The sequence below is a fragment of the Acomys minous genome (genome assembly GCF_964271855.1).
Source record: "Acomys minous genome assembly, chromosome: 4".
NCBI lineage: Eukaryota > Metazoa > Chordata > Mammalia > Rodentia > Muridae > Acomys > Acomys minous.
Window position 1 is genome coordinate 49133025 of NC_140486.1, and position 21484 is coordinate 49154508.

The following is a 21484-nucleotide window of genomic DNA, read 5'->3' on the forward strand; positions in this document are numbered from 1 at the left end:
TTTGAACTTCTCTTCAAAAGCTTTATTACAGCATTGATTTATTTTATTTTGTGTGTATCATGTGTTGTGTGTGTGTGTATACATGTGTGTATACACATGCAAGACAGAATGCATATGGAGGTCAGAGGAATTGTGGGAGCCACTTTTCACCTTCTAGCATGTGGTTCCATGGGTTCAAACTCAGGTTGCCTCCTTTGGTGGCAAGCGTCTTTACCCACTGAGCCATCTTACCAGATTCTGGCTTTTTGATTTTTTCTCTCTCTTTCTTTCTTATTTGCTTTTTTGTTCTTGTTTACTTTTTTATTTTTTAGCCTTTACATCTATTTATTTGGGTATATTTATGTGTTGGTGTAAGTGTGGAGGTCAGAGGACAGCCTGTAGGAATCCTAGGTTCTCTCTCTCCTACTGTGTGGGTTCCAAGGATCAGACTCAGGACAAAAGGCTCAATGGCAAGCACATTTACTCACTGGCTCTCAGGTATTTTTTGTGCCACTGAGTCCAGCATTCAAATGTTTCTCTTGAGTCACTAACAACCGGTAGCTGAGCACTGAGTCATCAAGACCTCAGTTGTAATAACGGGTCATTTACTCGGACCTTTTCTGTACCTTTTCAGATCTTTCCATTCTTCAGCAAGTCCCTGAGTGTCTCACAACTTCCACACGTGTAGCACTAGCTGGAGCCTGGCCTCCTCATTCATTGCTGTCATTTGTGGCTTTTTTGTAAGAAGCAAGCCCAGGAAGCGTGGAGTCACTGAAATGTTCTGTGCCTCAGTTTCCATGTCATCACAGAGCCCCAGGGTTCATATCGCCTCAGTCTTCAGGGCACTGGAGTGTCATGCAGGCTATGCTCGCCGGCCCAGGCTCTTCCCACTACTCACCTCTTTGCAAACATGAAGAAAGCTTGTCTCTGAAGAAAGCTCATCTGCCCAAACCAGGCTAGAAAATGTCATGCTTATTACCATAGGCAACCGTGTGCCTGGGTCAAACACCACACGTTCTGTTACTGTGAGAGAGAAATGGAGGACACGTATGTAGTGGAAGTGATCGGTTTCTGTTCTAAGTTCTTCTGTTTACAAAGCCATCTCCTTGTCCCCGTGTTACTTGATTTTTAACATGTTTTGAGCTATCTGTCCAGGGCTCACTCGGTGTGAGAGCAGTTTATCTGAGTGGCTAGAGTACATGTGCCTTAGTTATTTTTTTCTAACTTATAAAAGGAGCCATTTAATTAAGGGCTCACAGTTTCAGAGGGTGAGTCCATGACTGTTGCCGTGGGAACCGTGGGAGCAGACACGGTGCTGGAGAAAGAGCTGAGAGCTCACATCTTAACCCCTAAGCATGAAGGGGGGTGGGGAGGAGAGACAGGCAGACAGACAGACAACAATGATATGAAGCTCTTCTGTAGAGGAGGTAATCCCAGGAAATAGAAAGCGGAAGGAGCATAGAAAAGAACACTCTTCTTGTTCTTCAGGGGTCACATGCAGAGCCTGGCTTCATGCTAGGCTCTCTACCATCACTCTACACACATCCCTAGAAAAACAAGGTGTTTGTGACAAACAAAGGGGAACATATATTCTCAGAAGAATCAATGGAGCCAGGTGTGGCACACGCCTGTAATCCCAGCACTAGGGAGGCAGAGGCTGGTGGATCGGATCCCTGTGAGTTTGAGGCCAGCCTGGTCTACACAGTGAGTCCAGGACAGCCAAGGCTACACAGAGAAACCCTGTCTTAAAAAACAAGAAGAAGAAGAAGAAGAAGAAGAAGAAGAAGAAGAAGAGGAGGAGGAGGAGGAGGAGGAGGAGGAGGAGGAGGACAGGGACAAGGAGGAGGAGGGGGGAGCAGAAGGAGGAGGCAGAGGAAGAAGAACCATCATCTTAGGTGCTAAGGCAAGAGAAGAGGTTGAGGGAAGGGCCAAACAAGCCTGGCCCAGCTTGAGGCCTGCCCCGTGGGTGAGAGCCAACCCCCGACAGTATTAATGATCCTCGGTCTGCTATGCTTGCAGACAGGAGCCTAACATAAGCGCCCTCTGAGAGGCTCCACCCAGCAGCAGATGGAAACAGATGCTCAGACCCTCAGCCAAAACATTAGGTGGGACTCAGGGAGCCTTGTGGAAGAGTTGGGCTGGGGGAAGGATAGAGGTACCTGGAGGGGACAAGAACTCCACAAGACCAACAGAATAAACTAACCTAGGCCCATGGGGCACACAGAGACTGAGGCACCAACCAAAGAGCAAGCATGGACTGGACCAAAGTCCTCTATACACGTATGTAGCTGATGGGCAGCTCAGACTTCAGGAGGGTCCCCTAGTAAGTGGAGCAGGGGCTGTCTCTGACATGGACTCTGTTGCCTGATTTTGGATCACTTTCCCCTAGTTGGGCTACCTTTTCTGGCCTCAGTGGAGGAGTTGGCAGGGGTGGGAGGGTTCCCCTTTCCTGAGGAGAAGGGGAGAGGGTGGGACTGGAAGGAGAGGAGGGAGCAATTAATTAATGAGAAAATTTTCTTATAAAAAGAAGTATTTAATTGGGGGCTTGTTTACAGTTTCAGAGGCCTACTCCATTAACATCATGATGGGGGTGTGGTGGCATCCTGACAGGCACTGGACAGTACCTGAGAGCCACACCCCAATCTGTAGGCAAAGACAGACACTGAGCCTGGCTTGGGCTCTAGAAACTTCAAAGCCCTCCCCCTGTGACAGACTTCCTCCAACAAGGCCACACCTAATTCTTCTAATCTTATCAAAGAGTTCTATTCAATATATAATATTCAATATACCGTATTTCAGTATATGAGCCTGTGGGGGCCATTCCTGTTCAAGCAACCAACTCATGAAGAGCAGTATGTGCTCTTAATTTCTGATCCATCTTCCAGCCTCATCTGCTCATTTTAATGTGATTCTTCTTATTCATTTAATGCTTTAAAGTGTTTTGTTGTTGTGGGTTTTTGTTGTTTGTTTGTTTTGGTTCTTAGAGACAGCCTGGACTATTTAGTGAAACTCTGTCTCGAAATGGAAGGACTGCTAAGTTTTTGACCTAGTCAAACTACTGGAAACTACTACTTTCCTGACAAGGAAAAAAATAATCCTTAGGGCATCTATGCAGTCTCAGTCCACTCTGTAGAAATAATAACTCTTGCCCCTGTGAATAAGAAGCATTAGTATAATACAAATCCAGCTGCTGTAACAGGTATCCAAAATAGTCACTGCTCAAATAGGATAGAACCTTTCTCTCTCTGCCACAGCCATGCAAGCATAAGCACTGTAAGGTAAATATGTCCAGGCTCCTTCTGTCTTACCCATGTGATCCAAACCACTTGGCATGACCATGTCCACAGTCTATCGGGAAGGAAGAGGAAGAGGAAGAGGAAGAGGAAGAGGGAGCCTTTCTCCTTTCTCTCATTCTTTTTTTTCCCCCCAGAGAAAAGCTTTCTTGTTCTTGTTGTTGTTCTTCTTTTGGTTTGGTTTTTTGACACAGGGTTTCTCTGTGTAGCCTTGGCTGTCCTGGATTTGCTTTGTAGACCAGGCTGGCCTGAAACTCACAGAAATCCAGCTGCCTCTGCCTCTGTCTCCCGAGTGCTGGGATTAAAGGTGTGCGTCATCACTAACCGGTTATACCTGGCCTTTTATTTATTTTTATCCTTATTTTATTTTTTTCAAGACAGGGTTTAAAAAGATTTATTCTTTTTATTTTTAATTATGCACACATGTGTGCATGTGTGTGAGCATATAAGTAGAGGTGTTGCTGTTGAATTATCGGTATTGCCTAGGGGCTGGAGAGATGGCTCAGTGGTTAAGAGCACTGCCTGCTTTTCCAAAGGTCCTGAGTTCAATTCCCAGCAACCACATGGTGACTCATAACCATCTGTAATGTGATGTGGCGCCCTCTTCTGGCTTTCAGGAGTACATGCAAGCAGAGCACTGTATACATAATAAATAAACAAATCTTTTTTAAAAATATCAGTATTGCCTAATAATTGCCCCACATCGAGCGCCACTTGTTAGTCTACCAGTAGGGCCTAATAATGTTTATTATCAGGCCTGTAATTATTATTATGGTAGTATAACCTGATAGCAATCAATCAAGACACAGATACTTGTTATATTTTAAAATAGTTTTAGTTAACCTGGGGCAGGGCAGATATTAATCCCCTAAACCTGCCCCAACCCCATGCCATTTGCTTCTAATAATTTCTATCAAGCTACCTCCCATCCATGATTCCATATGCTTGCTAATGTTCTTCATCTGAGCCAAATCTCCATCCACGCTGGCCATGCGCTTCTCTTCCATCTAACCCATGGCAGCCTCTCTTCTTCCCAAGATTCTCTCTGTCTCCCAATGATAGGGAACCTTAGCCACGCCTATCTCATTTGCCCTGCCCAGGTGTGAAGACTTTTTATTAATTAGCATCAAAATACATCAGACCAACAAAGAGCTGCTTGCAGAGGCTAGAGATGTTGGATCTTCCCCCCGCCCGCCCACCCCTCCTCCTCCGCTGAGAGCCAAACACTAGCCTCGGAAGAGGAGTGCATGCTCTTTAACTGCCTACCTATGCCTCCAGTTCCTAATTTAAATTCAGTTTTAAACATTTGAAATTATTTAGTGTACTCGTGTGTTCACAGGCACGGAAGGAAGTCAGAGGATAACGGCGGGAATCAGTTCGCTGCACCACGTGGGTTCTCAGAATTGAACTCACGTAGTTAGGTTTGGCGGCAAGCACCTTTATTGCCTGGACCATTCTGACCTGACCTTGAACTTCTGGTCCTCCTGCCTCTACATACCTAGCACTGGATCACAGGCATGCACCACCACACCTGTGTTGTGCGGTGCTGTGGATCAGTCCCAGAGTTCCAAGTGTGCTGGGCAAGCACTCTGCCTCCAGGAGTCTGAGTTCAACAAACGGACGTGGCTTGTCGTGAGAAGCACTGTGTCTAGAAGGTCTTTGAGGAGGCGTCAGCAGAATTAAGTTCTTTTTGGATGACTATTCCAACCATACCTTCCGAGAGGTGTACTGGTCTGCCCGCAGCTGAGGACTTTATACACCCCTGACAACACAGAGATTGGCCGAGAATGCTTGATGTGTGCTGAACCACAAAGCTGTTTCAATTCCGCAGCCTAAAGGAAGGTATGTGGAAAATAAGAGCGAGCCAGACCTCAGCGGTTACACGCTTATCGAATTTAATCGGGATTCCCAGTGTTTAGGGTCACTAGTCTCTAGGCAGAGTGCTGGAGTAGGGTAGATAGAGTACGGAGTAAGAAACCCGGGTTACTTTTGAGTTTCACTTTTGCGCAGGCGCAGAGGCAAGCCTAGCAAGTAAGCCTGAAAGCGCCCTTCCCCCATCCCTTTCCGGCTTACCTCTAACGCAGGCGCATAGAGTGCTCCAATATGGCGGCCTCCTTTGATCTGGAGTTGAAGAAGGTAAAGGGGGCTTTCGAGCAGACAGAACCTTCTGTTTGAAGGATGAAGCGAGTGGGGACAAGAATGGGGGGGAGGCTGGAGTCGCGCTGTAGGAAGAGGCTGTAGGGGGCGGGGTCTGGCCGCCGGGAGTCCCGAGGCCGGACCCTCTTGGCTTCAGGAGGGGGCTCTGGCGAGCAGGAGCTGCTTCGGGCGGGGTGGCTGAGTGGGTGGCTGGGTCTCGGGCTGGGCTGCTGTGCGTCCTTATGCTCTCTCTGCAGTTTGGAGAACGCTAGGGACCTAATTTCATAGCAAGAACCGAAGGCAGCGTCTTAACACTGATGCTGGATCCGAGGCACCTATAATTCGGTTTTCTCATTTGATTTTAAAACTCCAGCTTCATCCTTTGCTTTTTAGGTCATTTTATACCATACTTTGAAAGTTTCTTGTTTCCACAGCTCAGGAAACCAGACACTGTTGTAGTAATGTTCACGCCGAGGCTTTAGTCCTCCCTGCCCATCTCCTTTTTACAGAACTTGCTCCCCCACCCCCAAAAAACACCCTAAAACCAAACCCAGAAACATCCAGTAGGGTTTCCAAAAAAGCTTTCAGAGGAATTGGGTCTTTTTTTTTTTTTCTCATTCTGATGCTTATAAATGGTTTTCTTGTTAGTTTGCTTTTTTTTTCTTTTTCTTTTCTTTTTTTTTTTGAGATTGTCTCAGTGTGTTCTAGATTGGCCTTGGATTTACTTTGTAGCCAGGCTGGCCTTGAACTCAACTGCAGACAGTCTTCTACCTCAGCCCATGAGTTATGGAATTACAGTCTTGAGTCAAATGCCCTTGTATAAGTGGGTTGTGTTAATTGGAAACATTTTTTGCCACTTGAAAGTCATAGGATCCTAACACTTCTAAGACCTCAGGCTGTGCTTTCTTTGTGGCGAGGTTTCGGTAATTAGAAAGGACCCTAGAATTCATGCAGTTTAAATCTAATTTTCTAGAAAGGTAAACTAGAAAGGTATGTGGGTTGGTTTATTTGGTCAGGGCCTGAACCCCTAATGTTCTTTAGTGCCCCTACCTCCTGATTATTGGGATAGTAGACACATGCTAGGGCCACCAGCGAGAAAAGTCTTCAAAGATCGAGCTCCAGGCAGCGAGAGGGGTTAGTGGATAAAGATGCTTTACACCTGGAACTCATGGTAGAAGGAGAGACTGCTCAGAGTTGTTCTGTGACATCTCTGAGGCACTCCCCAGTACACTGGCCCATGCCCACACATACAGTAATAAATACATTTTAAAAACTGAGCCTAGGATTTGATATTATCATAACATTTTTTTCCATCAGTAGGCTCTTTAGATGAGTTTGTTGTTGTTTTTTGCTTTTCGAGACAAGAGTTTCTCTGTGTAATAGGCCTGGCTGTCCTGGAACTCTCTTTGTTTTGTAGACCAGGCTAGCCTCAAACTCACAGAGATCCGCCTGCTTCTGCCTCCCGAGTGCTGGGATTAAAGGGGTGTGCCATTGTGCCCAGCCCGAGAAACATTTTAAAAAGTGTGTCTGTGTCTGTCTGTCTCTCTGTCTGTCTGTCTGTCTGTCTGTCTAGACATGCCTACGGGGAGCTTAGTGGAGGTCAGAGAACAGCTTTTGGGAGTTGGTTCCTCCATACCAGGTGGGTCCTGGGTATTGAACTCTGGTCATCAGGCCTTCTAGGCAAGCTGAGCCATTTCACTGAGGCAGACTGTGTGTCATTTTCTTCCCTAGAGACAGGGTCTCATGTAGCCTGGGCTGGCCAGGAACTTGGCTGTGTAGCTGGCATGCACCATACACCTAGTGTCCCCTGTGCTAGGATTTGCACCCAGAGCTTCCTACTCCCCTCCTCTTCGTTTTTTGTTTTGTTTTTGTTTGTTTGTTTGTTTGTTTGTTTGTTTGTTTTTCAGAAAAGGCTTCTCACTGGGGCCTAGGGATTGCCGCTTTGGCTACATTGCCTAGCGGGCTGCATGTAGAGACCCTCTTTCCCTGCCTCTGTGCCTTCCATTAAACAAGGTGTATGTTATGTATGTGAATGTCTTGCCTGCTTGAATGTCAGTATGTCATGTGTGCATCCCCCTGACACTGTAGTCACAGGTGGTTGTGACCTGTGGGGTGGGTACTAGGAGCCAAACCTGGTCTTCTGCAAGAGTAGCCAGTGCTCTTAGTCCCTGAGCCACTCCTCCAGTTCCCAGGCTCTGTTCTTTGTGAGTCCTGGGAGTGAACCTTGGGTCGCAGCTTAAGGAGCTGCCACTGGTTCACTTTGCCTAAGCAACCCAACAGCTGAAAGAGCTGCTGTTCCTAATAAAAGAAGCCGCTTGTTATTGTTCCGGGGATGCCTTGGTTTTTGCTGTTCTTGTCCTGAAACGGGTAAACTTAGCCTTATACAGCATTCTCTCCTGCTGTAAATCTCAGTCCTTAAGTGCTTTTTTCTTTTTTGAGACATGGGTCTCGCCCTGTAACCCTGACTAGCCTGCAGCTCACTCTGTAGACTAGCATAGCCTTGAATTCACAAGAGGTCCTCCTGCCTCTGCCTCCTGAGTGTGGGGGATTAAAAGTGTGCACCTCATGCTTGGACATGTAAATCTCAGATATCTATTTGTGTGTGGATACACCCATGCCATGATGCTAGTATGTAGTTAGAATGTGTGATGGTCAGAGTATAATTTTGGGGGGCTGGTTTTCTCCTTTTATCATGTGCACTCAGCTTCCAGGGATGGAACTCAATTTGTTGTGGTGGTTATTTTTATTTTATTTTATTGTTTTTGGAGACAGTGTTTCTCTGTGTAGCCTTAGCTGTCCTAGACTCACTTTGTAGACCAGGCTGGCCTCAACCTCACAGTTATCCACCTGCCTCTGCCTCCCGAGTGCTGGGATTAAAGGCGTGTGCCACCACGCCTGGCAGAACTCAGGTTGTTAGGCTTGGTAAATAAGTCCCTTTGCCCGCTGAGCCATCTCATAGACTTCTGCCTGTCTGCCTGTCCGTTCCTCCATCCGTCCATTCATCCATCCACCCATCATCTATCTGTCTGTCTGTCTGTCTGTCTGATGGATGTCTCTCCATCCATCATCTATCTGTCTATCTATCGATCTATTGATCTGTCTATCCATCTAGCTATAGGTAGTTAAAAATTAATTTTTAAGTGTGTGCGCGCATGCACGGAAATGTTAGTGCTGTGTCTGCCATGGGTCTGATCCTCCTGCTTCCCCCTCCAAGTTGTTATAAGTGTGAGAGCCCAGGTCTGGCTCTGCTGTTGGGGGTTTGAAATAACATGAGGGCTGTGAGTTCCAGTTGTGCAGTGCAGCTGTAGTGAGGGCTGTGAGTTCCAGTTGTGCAGTGCAGCTGTAGTGAGGGCTGTGAGTTCCAGTTGTGCAGAGCAGCTGTAGTGAGGGCTGTGAGTTCCAGTTGTGCAGTGCAGCTGTAGTGAGGGCTGTGAGTTCCAGTTGTGCAGTGCAGCTGTAGTGAGGGCTGTGAGTTCCAGTTGTGCAGTGCAGCTGTAGTGAGGGCTGTGAGTTCCAGTTGTGCAGAGCAGCTGTAGTGAGGGCTGTGAGTTCCAGTTGTGCAGAGCAGCTGTAGTGAGGGCTGTGAGTTCCAGTTGTGCAGTGCAGCTGTAGTGAGGGCTGTGAGTTCCAGTTGTGCAGTGCAGCTGTAGTGAGGGCTGTGAGTTCCAGCTGTGCAGTGCAGCTGTAGTGAGGGCTGTGAGTTCCAGTTGTGCAGTGCAGCTGTAGTGAGGGCTGTGAGTTCCAGCTGTGCAGTGCAGCTGTAGTGAGGGCTGTGAGTTCCAGTTGTGCAGTGCAGCTGTAGTGAGAGGGCTGTGAGTTCCAGCTGTGCAGTGCAGCTGTAGTGAGGGCTGTGAGTTCCAGTTGTGCAGTGCAGCTGTAGTGAGGGCTGTGAGTTCCAGTTGTGCAGTGCAGCTGTAGTGAGGGCTGTGAGTTCCAGCTGTGCAGTGCAGCTGTAGTGAGGGCTGTGAGTTCCAGTTGTGCAGAGCAGCTATAGTGAGGGCTGTGAGTTCCAGTTGTGCAGAGCAGCTATAGTGAGGGCTGTGAGTTCCAGTTGTGCAGAGCAGCTGTAGTGAGGGCTGTGAGTTCCAGTTGTGCAGAGCAGCTGTAGTGAAAGCTGTGAGTTCCAGTTGTGCAGTGCAGCTGTAGTGAGAGGGCTGTGAGTTCCAGCTGTGCAGTGCAGCTGTAGTGAGGGCTGTGAGTTCCAGTTGTGCAGTGCAGCTGTAGTGAGGGCTGTGAGTTCCAGTTGTGCAGTGCAGCTGTAGTGAGGGCTGTGAGTTCCAGCTGTGCAGTGCAGCTGTAGTGAGGGCTGTGAGTTCCAGCTGTGCAGTGCAGCTGTAGTGAGGGCTGTGAGTTCCAGCTGTGCAGTGCAGCTGTAGTGAGGGCTGTGAGTTCCAGCTGTGCAGTGCAGCTGTAGTGAGGGCTGTGAGTTCCAGCTGTGCAGAGCAGTTGTAGGGAGGGCTGTGAGTTCCAGCTGTGGAGTGCAGCTGTAGTGAGGGCTGTGAGTTCCAGTTGTGCAGTGCAGCTGTAGTGAGGGCTGTGAGTTCCAGTTGTGCAGCACAGATGTAGAGTTGTTTCTAGCTCCCTAGCTTTATCTCCTGAGTATTTCATTTATTTTATTACTATCTGGTCCCTGGATCTCCGGTTATTTTCTAAAGCACATTTGTTTTGCTTGTTCATGTTGGTCACATCGTCTATGAATAGGGTCCATTTAGAACTTAGGGTAGTATTACAATTCTGTTGACTTGTTTATGCTTATTTTGGTAAGTTTCACAGCTTTGTCTGGTTAGCATGTTCTGTTTAATAAATCTGGATTTGACTTAAAGGCTTCCTTTAAAATGTTTACCTGCTAAATCAAACACTTGTTTTCCTTAGGCCTTCACAGAGCTTCAAGCCAAAGTCATTGACACTCAACAGAAGATGAAGCTTGCAGACATACAGATTGATCAGCTAAACAGAACGAAAAAGCACGCATACCTCACGGACAAAGAGATTATGGCGCTGGTCGGTGAGACGAACATGTATGAAGGCGTAGGAAGAATGTAAGTAGCACGTGCCCTTCATGGGGTTTTCTTGTCAGAGCTTTTCGGTGAATTAAATGGTGGGATTGTTCATTTTAAAACTTAGCTTAAAATATCATAGAAATAACTTTTAAAAACTTTCTTAAAAAGAGTAAAACTCCAGCTGTGTGTATATTTATATATTTGTTCCCTTCTTTTAAAAAAAGAACAGATTTTTATAATTTGTGTTTCTCTTTCTCTCTCTGTGTCTCTCACTGTCTCTCTCTGTCTGTGTGTGTATGTGTGTGCGCACATGTGTGTGCACTCTTGCCTGTGCCCATGGAGGCAGCATATTCCTTGGAACTGGAGTTGTAGGCAGTTGTGAGCTTTCTGATGTGAATGTTGGGAACTAAACTTGGGTCCTCTGTAAGAGCAGCTAGGATTCCTAGCTGCTGAGCTATCTCTGCAGCCCCTCCGCTTTCATAACAATATTTTATTTATTTATTTATTTTTGTATTTTGTTTGCTTGTTTTGTTTTTGAGACAGGGTTTCTCTATGTAGCTTGGCTAAAACTATTTTATTTATTTATTTTGTTTTTCAAGATAGGATCTCTCTGTGTTAGCCTTATCTGTCCTGGAGTTGCTTTGCAGACCACACTGGCCTTGAACCCACAGCGACCCATGGCGATCCACCTGCCTCTGCCTTCTGAGTCCTGGGATTAAAGGCACGCGCCTCCATGCCCTGCTAAACTATTTTTATTTTTATTAATTTTATATGTGGGGTGTGTCTGTGGGTAGGCCTGTGCAAGCAAGTGTAGGTGCCCAGTAATTTGTGCTTTGTACTAATTATCAATATAATTTATTTATTTAAAAATTTTTATAATGAGTGGAAATAGAGACAGTTTATTGAGAAAGGAAGAACACTCCTGAGGATGCAAGTGGGCTAATGAGCAGGGAAAGGACTTAAAAACCTTGGTTATTGATGTAATTAACCAGTGACGTCACAGTTCTTTTCTGTCAAAAGCATATTCTCCTTAAGAGAGAGATTAAATCTGCTTCATGTTTTGTGAGAAAATGAAGAATGGGAAAGCCCTTGTGTGTGGGTCACATTCCATTACAGTTAGCTAAAGCGGGGGAGGGGCTGTGCTTGGGCTTCGCTCTTCTGTACTAGGTGGGGCCTTTACGTTAAGTTTGGAGATCTTTTACTTAGAATGGAATTTGACCTCCGTCTCGAGATGACTTCTTTTGTGATTGACTGGTAGGAAGCATAACATGTGTAAAATTCTGTAATGACTTTAGAATGACATCATGACAAGGTGTCCCTTCCCATGGCTAATTCACACTTCCTGCTAAGGAAGCAGTGATGTTAAATGTCAGATTTGCTTTCTCAGATGAATCTTATATACATTTTCTCTTACACATATTTTTCATTTTTTTCTTATTTTAGAAGAGTCCCTTTTGCGAGTTTTTGTTTTTATTTTCAGGACAGTCTCACTCTGGCCTCAAACTCATTGTGCAGTAGAAGGTGACTGAACCCCCTGCCCTCCTGCCTCCGTGTCACCCAGTGCTGAACCCCCTGTCTTCCTGCCTCTGTGTCACCCAGTGCTGAACCCCCTGTGCTCCTGCCTCCGTGTCACCCAGTGCTGAACCCCCTGTGCTCCTGCCTCCGTGTCACCCAGTGCTGAACCCCCTGTGCTCCTGCCTCCGTGTCACCCAGTGCTGAACCCCCTGTCTTCCTGCCTCTGTGTCACCCAGTGCTGAACCCCCTGTGCTCCTGCCTCCGTGTCACCCAGTGCTGAACCCCCTGTCTTCCTGCCTCTGTGTCACCCAGTGCTGAACCCCCTGTGCTCCTGCCTCTGTGTCACCCAGTGCTGAACCCCCTGTGCTCCTGCCTCTGTGTCACCCAGTGCTGAACCCCCTGTGCTCCTGCCTCCGTGTCACCCAGTGCTGAACCCCCTGCCCTCCTGCCTCTGTGTCACCCAGTGCTGAACCCCCTGTGCTCCTGCCTCCGTGTCACCCAGTGCTGAACCCCCTGTCTTCCTGCCTCTGTGTCACCCAGTGCTGAACCCCCTGTGCTCCTGCCTCCGTGTCACCCAGTGCTGAACCCCCTGTGCTCCTGCCTCCGTGTCACCCAGTGCTGAACCCCCTGTCTTCCTGCCTCTGTGTCACCCAGTGCTGAACCCCCTGTGCTCCTGCCTCCGTGTCACCCAGTGCTGAACCCCCTGTCTTCCTGCCTCTGTGTCACCCAGTGCTGAACCCCCTGTGCTCCTGCCTCTGTGTCACCCAGTGCTGAACCCCCTGTGCTCCTGCCTCTGTGTCACCCAGTGCTGAACCCCCTGTGCTCCTGCCTCCGTGTCACCCAGTGCTGAACCCCCTGTCTTCCTGCCTCTGTGTCACCCAGTGCTGAACCCCCTGTGCTCCTGCCTCCGTGTCACCCAGTGCTGAACCCCCTGTGCTCCTGCCTCTGTGTCACCCAGTGCTGAACCCCCTGTGCTCCTGCCTCTGTGTCACCCAGTGCTGAACCCCCTGTGCTCCTGCCTCCGTGTCACCCAGTGCTGAACCCCCTGCCCTCCTGCCTCTGTGTCACCCAGTGCTGAACCCCCTGTGCTCCTGCCTCCGTGTCACCCAATGCTGGGGTTACAGGTATTCAATGTTGGCTCCAAGTTGTGAGGTTGTTAATGGTACAGAACAGAAGGGGAACAAAGTAGAAGCCTCAGTTGTGTGTCACGTAGCATGAAATGCATTGTTAGCATTCACTGCAGTAACTTTATCCCTCAATTTGAATATCCTTAGGTCTTAAAACAGTAATGCTGGCCTATTAATACCCTTGGGTTTCACATTATTACTTTAGCATTTGTTTATAACAGCTAAAAAATCTTTTTTATAGACTGTCTCTCTATGGAGCTGTGGGGCCCTGGCTGTCCTGGAATTCACTGTGGAGACCAACCAGGCTGGCTTTGAACTCACAGGGAACCAGCTGCCTCTGCTCCTGATTGTTGGGATTATATTGTAGGCCCTTGACAAGCATTTTATTGTTTATTGAGACAGGGACTTATCCCAAGTTAGGGTTACTCCAGTGTGCTATATAGAAATTAACATTTTACTTTTTTATTTTATTATTTTATATATATATTTTTTTTCTGGTTTTTTGAGACAGGGTTTCTCGGTGTAGCCTTGGCTGTTCTAGACTCACTTTGTAGACCAGGCTGGCTTCGAACTCATGGCAATCCACCTGCCTCTGCCTCCCAAGTGCTGGGATTAAAGGCGTGTGCCACCACGCCCAGCCATTAATTGTTTTATGCTTGCTTCTAAGCATCAGACTTAGGGCTTTGCTCATGCCAGACAAATCCTCAGCCACCAAGCTGCAACCCCAGCCCTGAAGTTTTTACATTTAATTAGAATAATGTCATTTAATAACATACTAGTAATGTTAGTCAATAACATTCTGCATAAGTGGTGGGAGTTCTTTTCTTTTCTTTTTTCTTTCTTTTGGTGTTTTTGAGACAAGGTTTCTCTGTGTGTAGCCCTGGCTATCCTGGGCTCACTTTGTAGACCAGGCTGGCCTCAAACGCACAGTGACTTCTCCTGCCTCTGCCTCCAGTGTGCTGGGAATAAAGGCATGTACCGCCATGCCTGGCTGGGAGTTATTTTCTGTTTTGATACTGTCCAAAATCCTCCAGATGGGTTGTGTGCTGTGCAAAAAGTTACAGAGCTTAAAGGCTAACATGTAAATACTTACTGGTAGAAGTTACATTTCTTCAGAGAAGTGTGCAGTTTTAGAGTTTTGGATCAGCCTTGGTTTTAAATTGAGCTTTGCTGCACTCTGCGTTCCGTGCAGCGCAGCACGAGCGTGCCCTGCGTTGTAGGCCATGTGAGGTGAACAGTGTCGGTTATTTGGCCAGCGTATTGGTGCCTCAGGGCAGGAGCGACTTGCCGAGTGCCAGCCTGGTCATGAGGACGCTCCCTTTCTTGGTGCTAACCCTGGAATACCTACTTCTGGATTTATGGCCTTGAGTAATCTTGAGCCTCATTGTCATTCATTTCTGTAATTCTAATTCTAGCCCTTACCTTCCTTCTTAAGTGTGACTTGGGGGTTCTGATTGCTTGAGTATACTCAAGTTTGTACTTTGAAACAAAGTTGTAAAATCTAAAGCCCAGCTTTTGTTTTAGAACCTAAGTAGTAGGTTTTCCTACTTTGCTTTGAACCCATAGTTACTGTTGTTGCTGTTGCGGTTGTTTTGTTTGGAGCGCTGAATATTGAACTGGGGACCTCATCCGTGCTAGACAGGTGCTGTGTCACTAAGCTACATTCTCAACTTTTCTTTCTTTCTTTCTTTCTTTTTCTTTTTCTTTTTTTTTTTGAGATAGCCCAGGCTAGCCTGAATTGATTATAGTAGCCAAGATAATCTTGAGCTCCTGTCACCTGCCCTCGCCTCCCAGGACTGGGATTGTATCTTGAGCTGACCTTGCAGCAGCATCTGTCACCTCACTTGTCTTTCTGCTCTCTTGTCTGCTCACACATCCAGTCTTCACAGCGTCAGACTCCATCATGCCTCACAGGACCTTCGTGTGTCACTGTGGGAGAAAACCTAAGCTGCTCAGCCTCACACTTATGCTCATATGCTCTATTTCATTGGCCCTTCTAGCCTCGGGGCCTACTACTTCTTACTAGACTCAGAATAGCACACACAGAAGTATTCAGGACTTGGTGTGGTTTTTAACTCTCTCTGATTGGGGATGTCTGTCACGAGCTTAGGGAAGAGGAGGCCTGGCGCATGCACTAGTCGTTTTCACCCTTGCCACCTGGTTTTGTTTTCATATATATCATGTTTTTGGGCTTTTTTTTTTTTTTGGAGGGGAGGATGTTTGTTTATTCTGATCTTGGCCTTCAGTATTCCTCTTTCTCTTGGGAAATTCTCATCCTTCAAGACACAGAGCACGCCTTTAAGCCCAGCACTTGGGAGGCAGTGGGAGGCAGATCTCTGTGAGTTCGAGGCCAGTCTGGACTACAGAACAAGCTCCAGGACAGCCAAGGCTACACAGAGAAACCCTGTCTTGAAACCACTCTTTCCCACCTCCCACCCTTCCATCCTCCCACTCCGGTCCCCCAACCCCTCCAAAAGAAACGATATGGGTCAAAACATACGATGTTTTTGAAACTTGTATGGATTTACCCTTTCTTTCTTCAGCAATACCAAAACTTTTTGTTTTGACTGCCAGTACACCACATTGAGTGTGTCATGTGATCTCCACAACCAGATCAACTCTCTTGAGACCATGTACATATATTGCCTTTGATTCTTCCATTCTCAGAATAATGTTTGGCACAAAATACATGCTAAATATATTGGTTTGAACTGAATCTGATTGTTTTTACCCTAAAATAACTGCACTTTTTGGGTTCTTTTTTTTGCTTGTTTATTTGACATAGGGTCTCTACCCAGGTTGACCTTAAACTCTATAGCAGAGGATGGTCTTGAACTCCTCACTCGGGAGGCAAAGGCAGGTGGATCTATGTGAGTTCAAGGCCAGCCTGGTCTACAAAGAGTCCAGGACAGCTGGAGCTGTCACACAGAGAAACTCTGTCTCAAAAAACAAACAAACAAAAACAAAAGAAATAAATCATGTTAACTGATTTCAAATGGCCAGTATGGAAGGAAAAAACATTGGTGACCTGTCTTTGAAAATGCAATAAATTTAAGAAGGCACTCTTGATCTTTTTGCTTGTATCTCCTAAGTGCTAGAGTTACAGGCCTATACCTGTATACCCAGCTTCTAGATTCTTTAGAGAAAAGTTATGCTTAGAAAGTATCAGTGGTTCAAGCTGGGTATGGTGGCACACGCCTTTAATCCCAGCACTCAGGAGGCAGAGGCCGGCAGATTGCTGTGAGTTCGAGGCCAGCCTGGTCTACAAAGTGAGTCCAGGACAGCCAAGGCTACATAGAGAAACTCTGTCTCAAAAAACTAAAACCAAAACAAATGAAAAAGAAAGTATCAGAGGTTCAAGAATTAGAGCTTATAATCCTATCTTAATACATGATTTGGTCATGATAGAATTATAAAAGTAATATATAAAGCCATGTGTTAGGTGAATGCCTGATATCTCAGCACTTGGGAGCCTGGGCAGGATGATTGTGGAGTTTCAGGCCAATCTCGGCTACACAGGGAGGTTTTTGTTTTGTTTTGTTTTGTCAAGACAGGGCTTCTCTGTGTATCTTTGGCTGTCCTACACTCGCTTTATAGACCAGGTTGGCCTCAAACTCACAGTGATCCGCCTGTCTCTGCCTCCCGAGTGCTGCCATTAAAGGGCGTGGCCCACCACGCCCAGCACATGAGGAGTTTTAGGCTAACTTGGTTACATAGTAATATCGACTCAAATATGACACATAAACAAAGTAACATTGTGACTAACGGCACAGGAGTTGTTTCTTAGCAGAACTACTTGATCTGACTTGATTAATCTGGTATGATTCCTTCTTTTGAGAAAGTTGACTAAGTTTCAAAGTGTCAAAACCGACAACAAAGAAATCCCCAGACCTTCAGAATGACGCTGCAGGCCCAGTTCTAGGGGGGAACAAGGGTTATTCTATATAATGCAATTTCAATATAATCATGTCTGACTTTTTTCATCCTTACAATGCTGGAAGACAGATTTCCCTTTTCAGGGTATGTATGTATTTAAGCAGACCTTTGCAAGCAAGCGTGCCCTCTAGCTTATATTTAGAGAAGGTTGGTAGTGTTAAATAACTTCTGTGTGGTTATTTTGGGGTTAAAGTAAAGGAAGCCAAGCTTCGGGGTCAGGAAAGATGGATCGCCCTCCACTGTTACAGCCACTGCCAGAGCTCAAAGCTGTGTCTGTCCGTCTCTTGGGTCGTTGCCAGCACATTCTCGCTCTCTTGCTTCATAGTCTTCGGAGAGGCTGTTATGTAGCCTGACACTACTACCACCGATTTCTAGTTCTGCTGCTTAAGCTGTTTGTGAGCTGATCTCAGCACTCCGTTTTGAGAAGGATGATGAAAGTTACAACTGCGGGGCGATCTGTCTGGCTATTTGGAAGTGTTTGTCTTTGCATCTTTCTAGCGTGCAAAGGGAGACTCCAGATTTCAAACAAATGTGATGTTTCTTGTGCTTTTTCACAAATAAGAAACAATTTCTAATCGGGTGAATTTCCCTTTTTACTCTGTATAGTATAGGATGAGAAGTTTAAACAAATAATTTTGGTGTTTTGATAAGAAATATATACAGATAACATATAACTATGCTAGCTTCTATGAACGGTAGGCATGACTCTGACCTTGATTTGATGTGAGGACTATCCTAACATTGGGTTCAGCAGTGAATAAACAACACATCTAATTTTCAAAACAGATAAATTGGCCTTTTTTTTTTTAACATGGGAGCAACTTGAGTAGATTAGCCTTTGAGAAGAATGATAAGTCCCTTTTTAAAGCTTGAAGCCGACTAAAAATAACTTGGTGCCATATTTAAACCAATTTAGAGGTATGCCACCATTCTGTGGGTGTTTTTTTACATTTAAGGAACTAAGAATGAACAATGGTATAAATCTACCCTCTGGATAAGCGTCTAGCAATGCAGAGGTTGCTGCTGGGGAGCGTGGCTATTTCTACTCGTTGAAGTAATCTTATGGTTGATCTTTGTTGGTTGAAAGATCCAGAAGTATCAACTTAAGTCAAATGCTGCATAGGTAGAAAGTGAGAGTATGTGCACTCCTGATGGCCAAGAGATGCTCTCTGAAGAGTGCTCAGGCAGATGGTCAGCTAATTAGGGTAAAGAAACACAAGCTCTTCAACACAGCTTGCTTCATTTGCTCTTTGTTTAAAGCCGTAACGTTCATGCCATTGTCTTATTTATTTATTTATTTATTTGGTTTTTCGAGGCAGGGTTTTTCTGTGTTAGCCTTAGCTGTCCTGGACTCACTTTGTAGACCAGTCTGGCCTTGAACTCACAGCGACCCGCCTGCCTCTGCCTCCCGAGTACTGAGATTAAAGGTGTGTGCCACCATGCCCAGCACTTATTATTTTTTAATATTTATTTATGTATGTATTTTGTTTGCATGTACAGTCTGAACACCAGAAGAGGGCATCAGATTCCATGGGACTACAGTTATAGCCGGTTTTGAGCCTCCATGTGGATGCTGGGAATTGAACTCAGAATCTCTGTAAGAGCAGCAGACACTGCCCTTAACTGTTGAGCCATCTTCTCAGCCCCAGGTTTAGATATTTAGTGCTAAGTGCAGATGGGAAAAAAATGTGTAGATTACTTTTGGTGGGAAAGTCCTATTGTAAATGCAAATATATAAGTTTCCTTTATCTTCTTTCCGTAGGGATTAATCTGTATTTTAGGGTTTAGAAAGCAATGCAAAGATGACTTTCTTTCTTTCTTTTTTTTTTTTTTTTTTTTTTTTTTTTTTTTGTGGGGGATTGGGTTTTGAAACAGGGTTTCTCTATGTCACCCTGGTTGTCCTAGAACTCACTCTGTAGTCTAGGCTGGCCTTGAACTCATAACTCTGCCTGCCTTTGCCTCCCAAGTGCTGGGATTAAAGATGTGCCACCATTGCCCAGCTGCAAAGATGATTTTCTTTCCTCTTCCTCCTTTTCTTCCTCCTCCTCCACTTCTTCCTCCTCCTCCTCCTCTTCTTCTTTTCATTTTTTGAGACAGGGTTTCTCTGTGTTAGCATTGGCTGTTTTAGACTTGCTTTGTAGACCAGGCTGGCCCGGAACTCACAGCGATCCACCTGCCTCTGCCTTCTGAGTGCTGGGATTACAAGCATGTACCACCATGCCCGGCTTGCAAAGTTGATTTTCAAAGGTAATTTTTTTTCTCCTTCTTTTTTTTTTTTTCACTTTAAAACATTTTTATTTTTAAAAGAAGAGAGGTTCTTGCTGCTCAGCTACTTCTACTAATAGAACAGGGCTCACCCTTCTTATGTTTTTATACAGAGCCATTTAAAGTCATTGCTTCGTTGCTCACAGTTCTGAGGGAAAGAAAAACAACTTTTGCCGTTGTGTGTGGGAAAGATGACTTCAGTTTTGTTGATGTCGAATATGTATAGAACCCCAGATGGGCGCATCTCCTTCCCAGGTGCAGGGCTCTGGAGAGAGGGGACCTTTGCGTAATTGGCTTAATTTCCTTCAGTTGTCAGTGATTTAAAGACCTGATGCTCATTACGACTTGTCCTCCTGCGGTGTACAGTGACATAATTGTTTTTGGGCCACAGCGCTCATCAGACATTTGCGTAAGTCTTACATAGCCCTGTTTCTTCTGCAGAAGAGGACTTTACTAATTCCTTCCTGTCTTCCCCTCCCATGTTCCTCAGAATGTAAACATTCTCACTGAAACACAGGAAATTAATTTTGAAAATGTGCTAATTAGAGTCAATTGTTTACCCAAAAAAAAAAAAAAAAAAAAAAAGGGAAAAGGAGCTTCTTAGTGTGAACATGCTAAAATAAAATTTTATTTAATGTATACGTGATTTGGGGTTATTTACTCTTAGGCTTTAAGTTTGTTTTTTTTCTTTTTTCTTTTTTTAAAGGGATATAATCCATTCATTCTGTTACTTAGCATCTACAATTCTCAACATCAACAGACCTGATACAGGGGCTGGAGAGATGGCTCAGTGGTTGGGAACAGTGGCTGCTTGCTCTTCCAGAGGACTAGAGTTGAATTTCCCAGCACCTACATGGTGGCTCACAACATGTATAATTCTAGGGATCACATGTCCTCCTCCGGCCTCCATGAGCTCAGGCCCACACACATACATGCAGACACACATGCACAGACATACATGCAGACAAAACATGTATACACATAAAATAATTAGAAATAGCTTTTTAAAAAAGGACTTGAGATGATTTTATATCATCACACACACACATGCACACACACACATTTTTTTCCCACATAAAACAGTAAACAGTTTGTCTCTGCTGCATGAAGGTAGCCGTTATTCAACAACATGAGAGGATGCCACAGTGTATCTGAGTTCATGAAGCAGAATCAATATAGTTAACTCAGGGATGGCATACACACATTGACTTGCAGCAACCTGTTACTTTGTTCCTGAGAAATATGTTCTGGCCAACTTGAGAAGAAAACAAAACAGCCAGTTTTAAGTTGTCCTAAAGAATTTTCTGATTTTAACTGCCACTTATGTCATCGTGACAAATTTAGGAACAGCTTGCTGTCTAATCTGTTTGAATGAGATGGCTGAAATGCTTGTGTCAAGGACTGTAGTCTGTTTAGTGAAATACCCCAAAAGGTCTTGAAAGGACTGACCCCCGGCCTGAGTCTCAGACCATTGTGTAGATGCATAGTTGGTAATGACTTGTTAGTATTCTTTTCTCTTAAATACTTGTATCAGAAATCCCTGGGCTCTAGAGTGTAAGTGCATAATCCATTGCTGGGTGCATGGAGCTGAGACAGAAGGACTGAGGGTCTGGTGACAGCTGAGGGAATGTCTTATTGTCCTGGCCAGGAATTCTTTTGTTTTGTTTTGTTTTGTTTGAGACAGGGTTTCTCTGTGTAGCCTTGGCTGTCCTGGACTCACTTTGTAGGCCAGGCTGGCCTCGAACTCACATGGATCCACCAGCTTCTGCCTCCCAAGTGCTGGGATTAAAGGTGTGCACCACCACTGCCCGGCTCGTGGCCAGGAATTCTTATTACCTCTCTCTTAAAAAAAAAGAAAAGTAAGTGTGTGTGTGTGTGTGTGTGTGTGTGTGTGTGTGTGTGTGTGTGTGTGCACTCTTAATCATTCAGCCACTTTCCAGCCCCGATCTCTCTCTTATTAAAATAATCATTTTAATTAATTAACTAATCTCTTGTATGCAGGAGCACATGCAGAAGTCAGGACAGCTTGAGGGAGCCACTTGTCTCCTTGAACACCTAGGTCCTGGGGTTGCACTCAGGTGCTGGTGCCAGTGGCAAGTGCTCTCACCTACGAGCTGGCCCCATCCTCTCTTGTTTTGAGTCGTATCAGTTACTTTGAAATGGATCGGATGTTTGGAAGACATTATCCTTTTGGCTTCAAAGAGGACTTAAATTACTCTGATACCAAAACTCT

General features: G+C 45.5%; 1 protein-coding gene across 1 annotated transcript in view; it reads left to right on the plus strand.

The window, feature by feature from the left end:
• Positions 1-5279: 5279 nt before the first annotated feature.
• The window catches only part of PFDN1 (prefoldin subunit 1), a 54401-nt gene continuing 38196 nt past the window's right edge, over positions 5280-21484 (plus strand). Inside the window, exons 1-2 of the mRNA XM_084780427.1 lie at positions 5280-5408; positions 10281-10447. Coding sequence (XP_084636553.1) covers positions 5376-5408; positions 10281-10447 — 200 coding nt within the window. The 5' untranslated portion in view covers positions 5280-5375. The remainder of the gene's footprint in view (positions 5409-10280; positions 10448-21484) is intronic.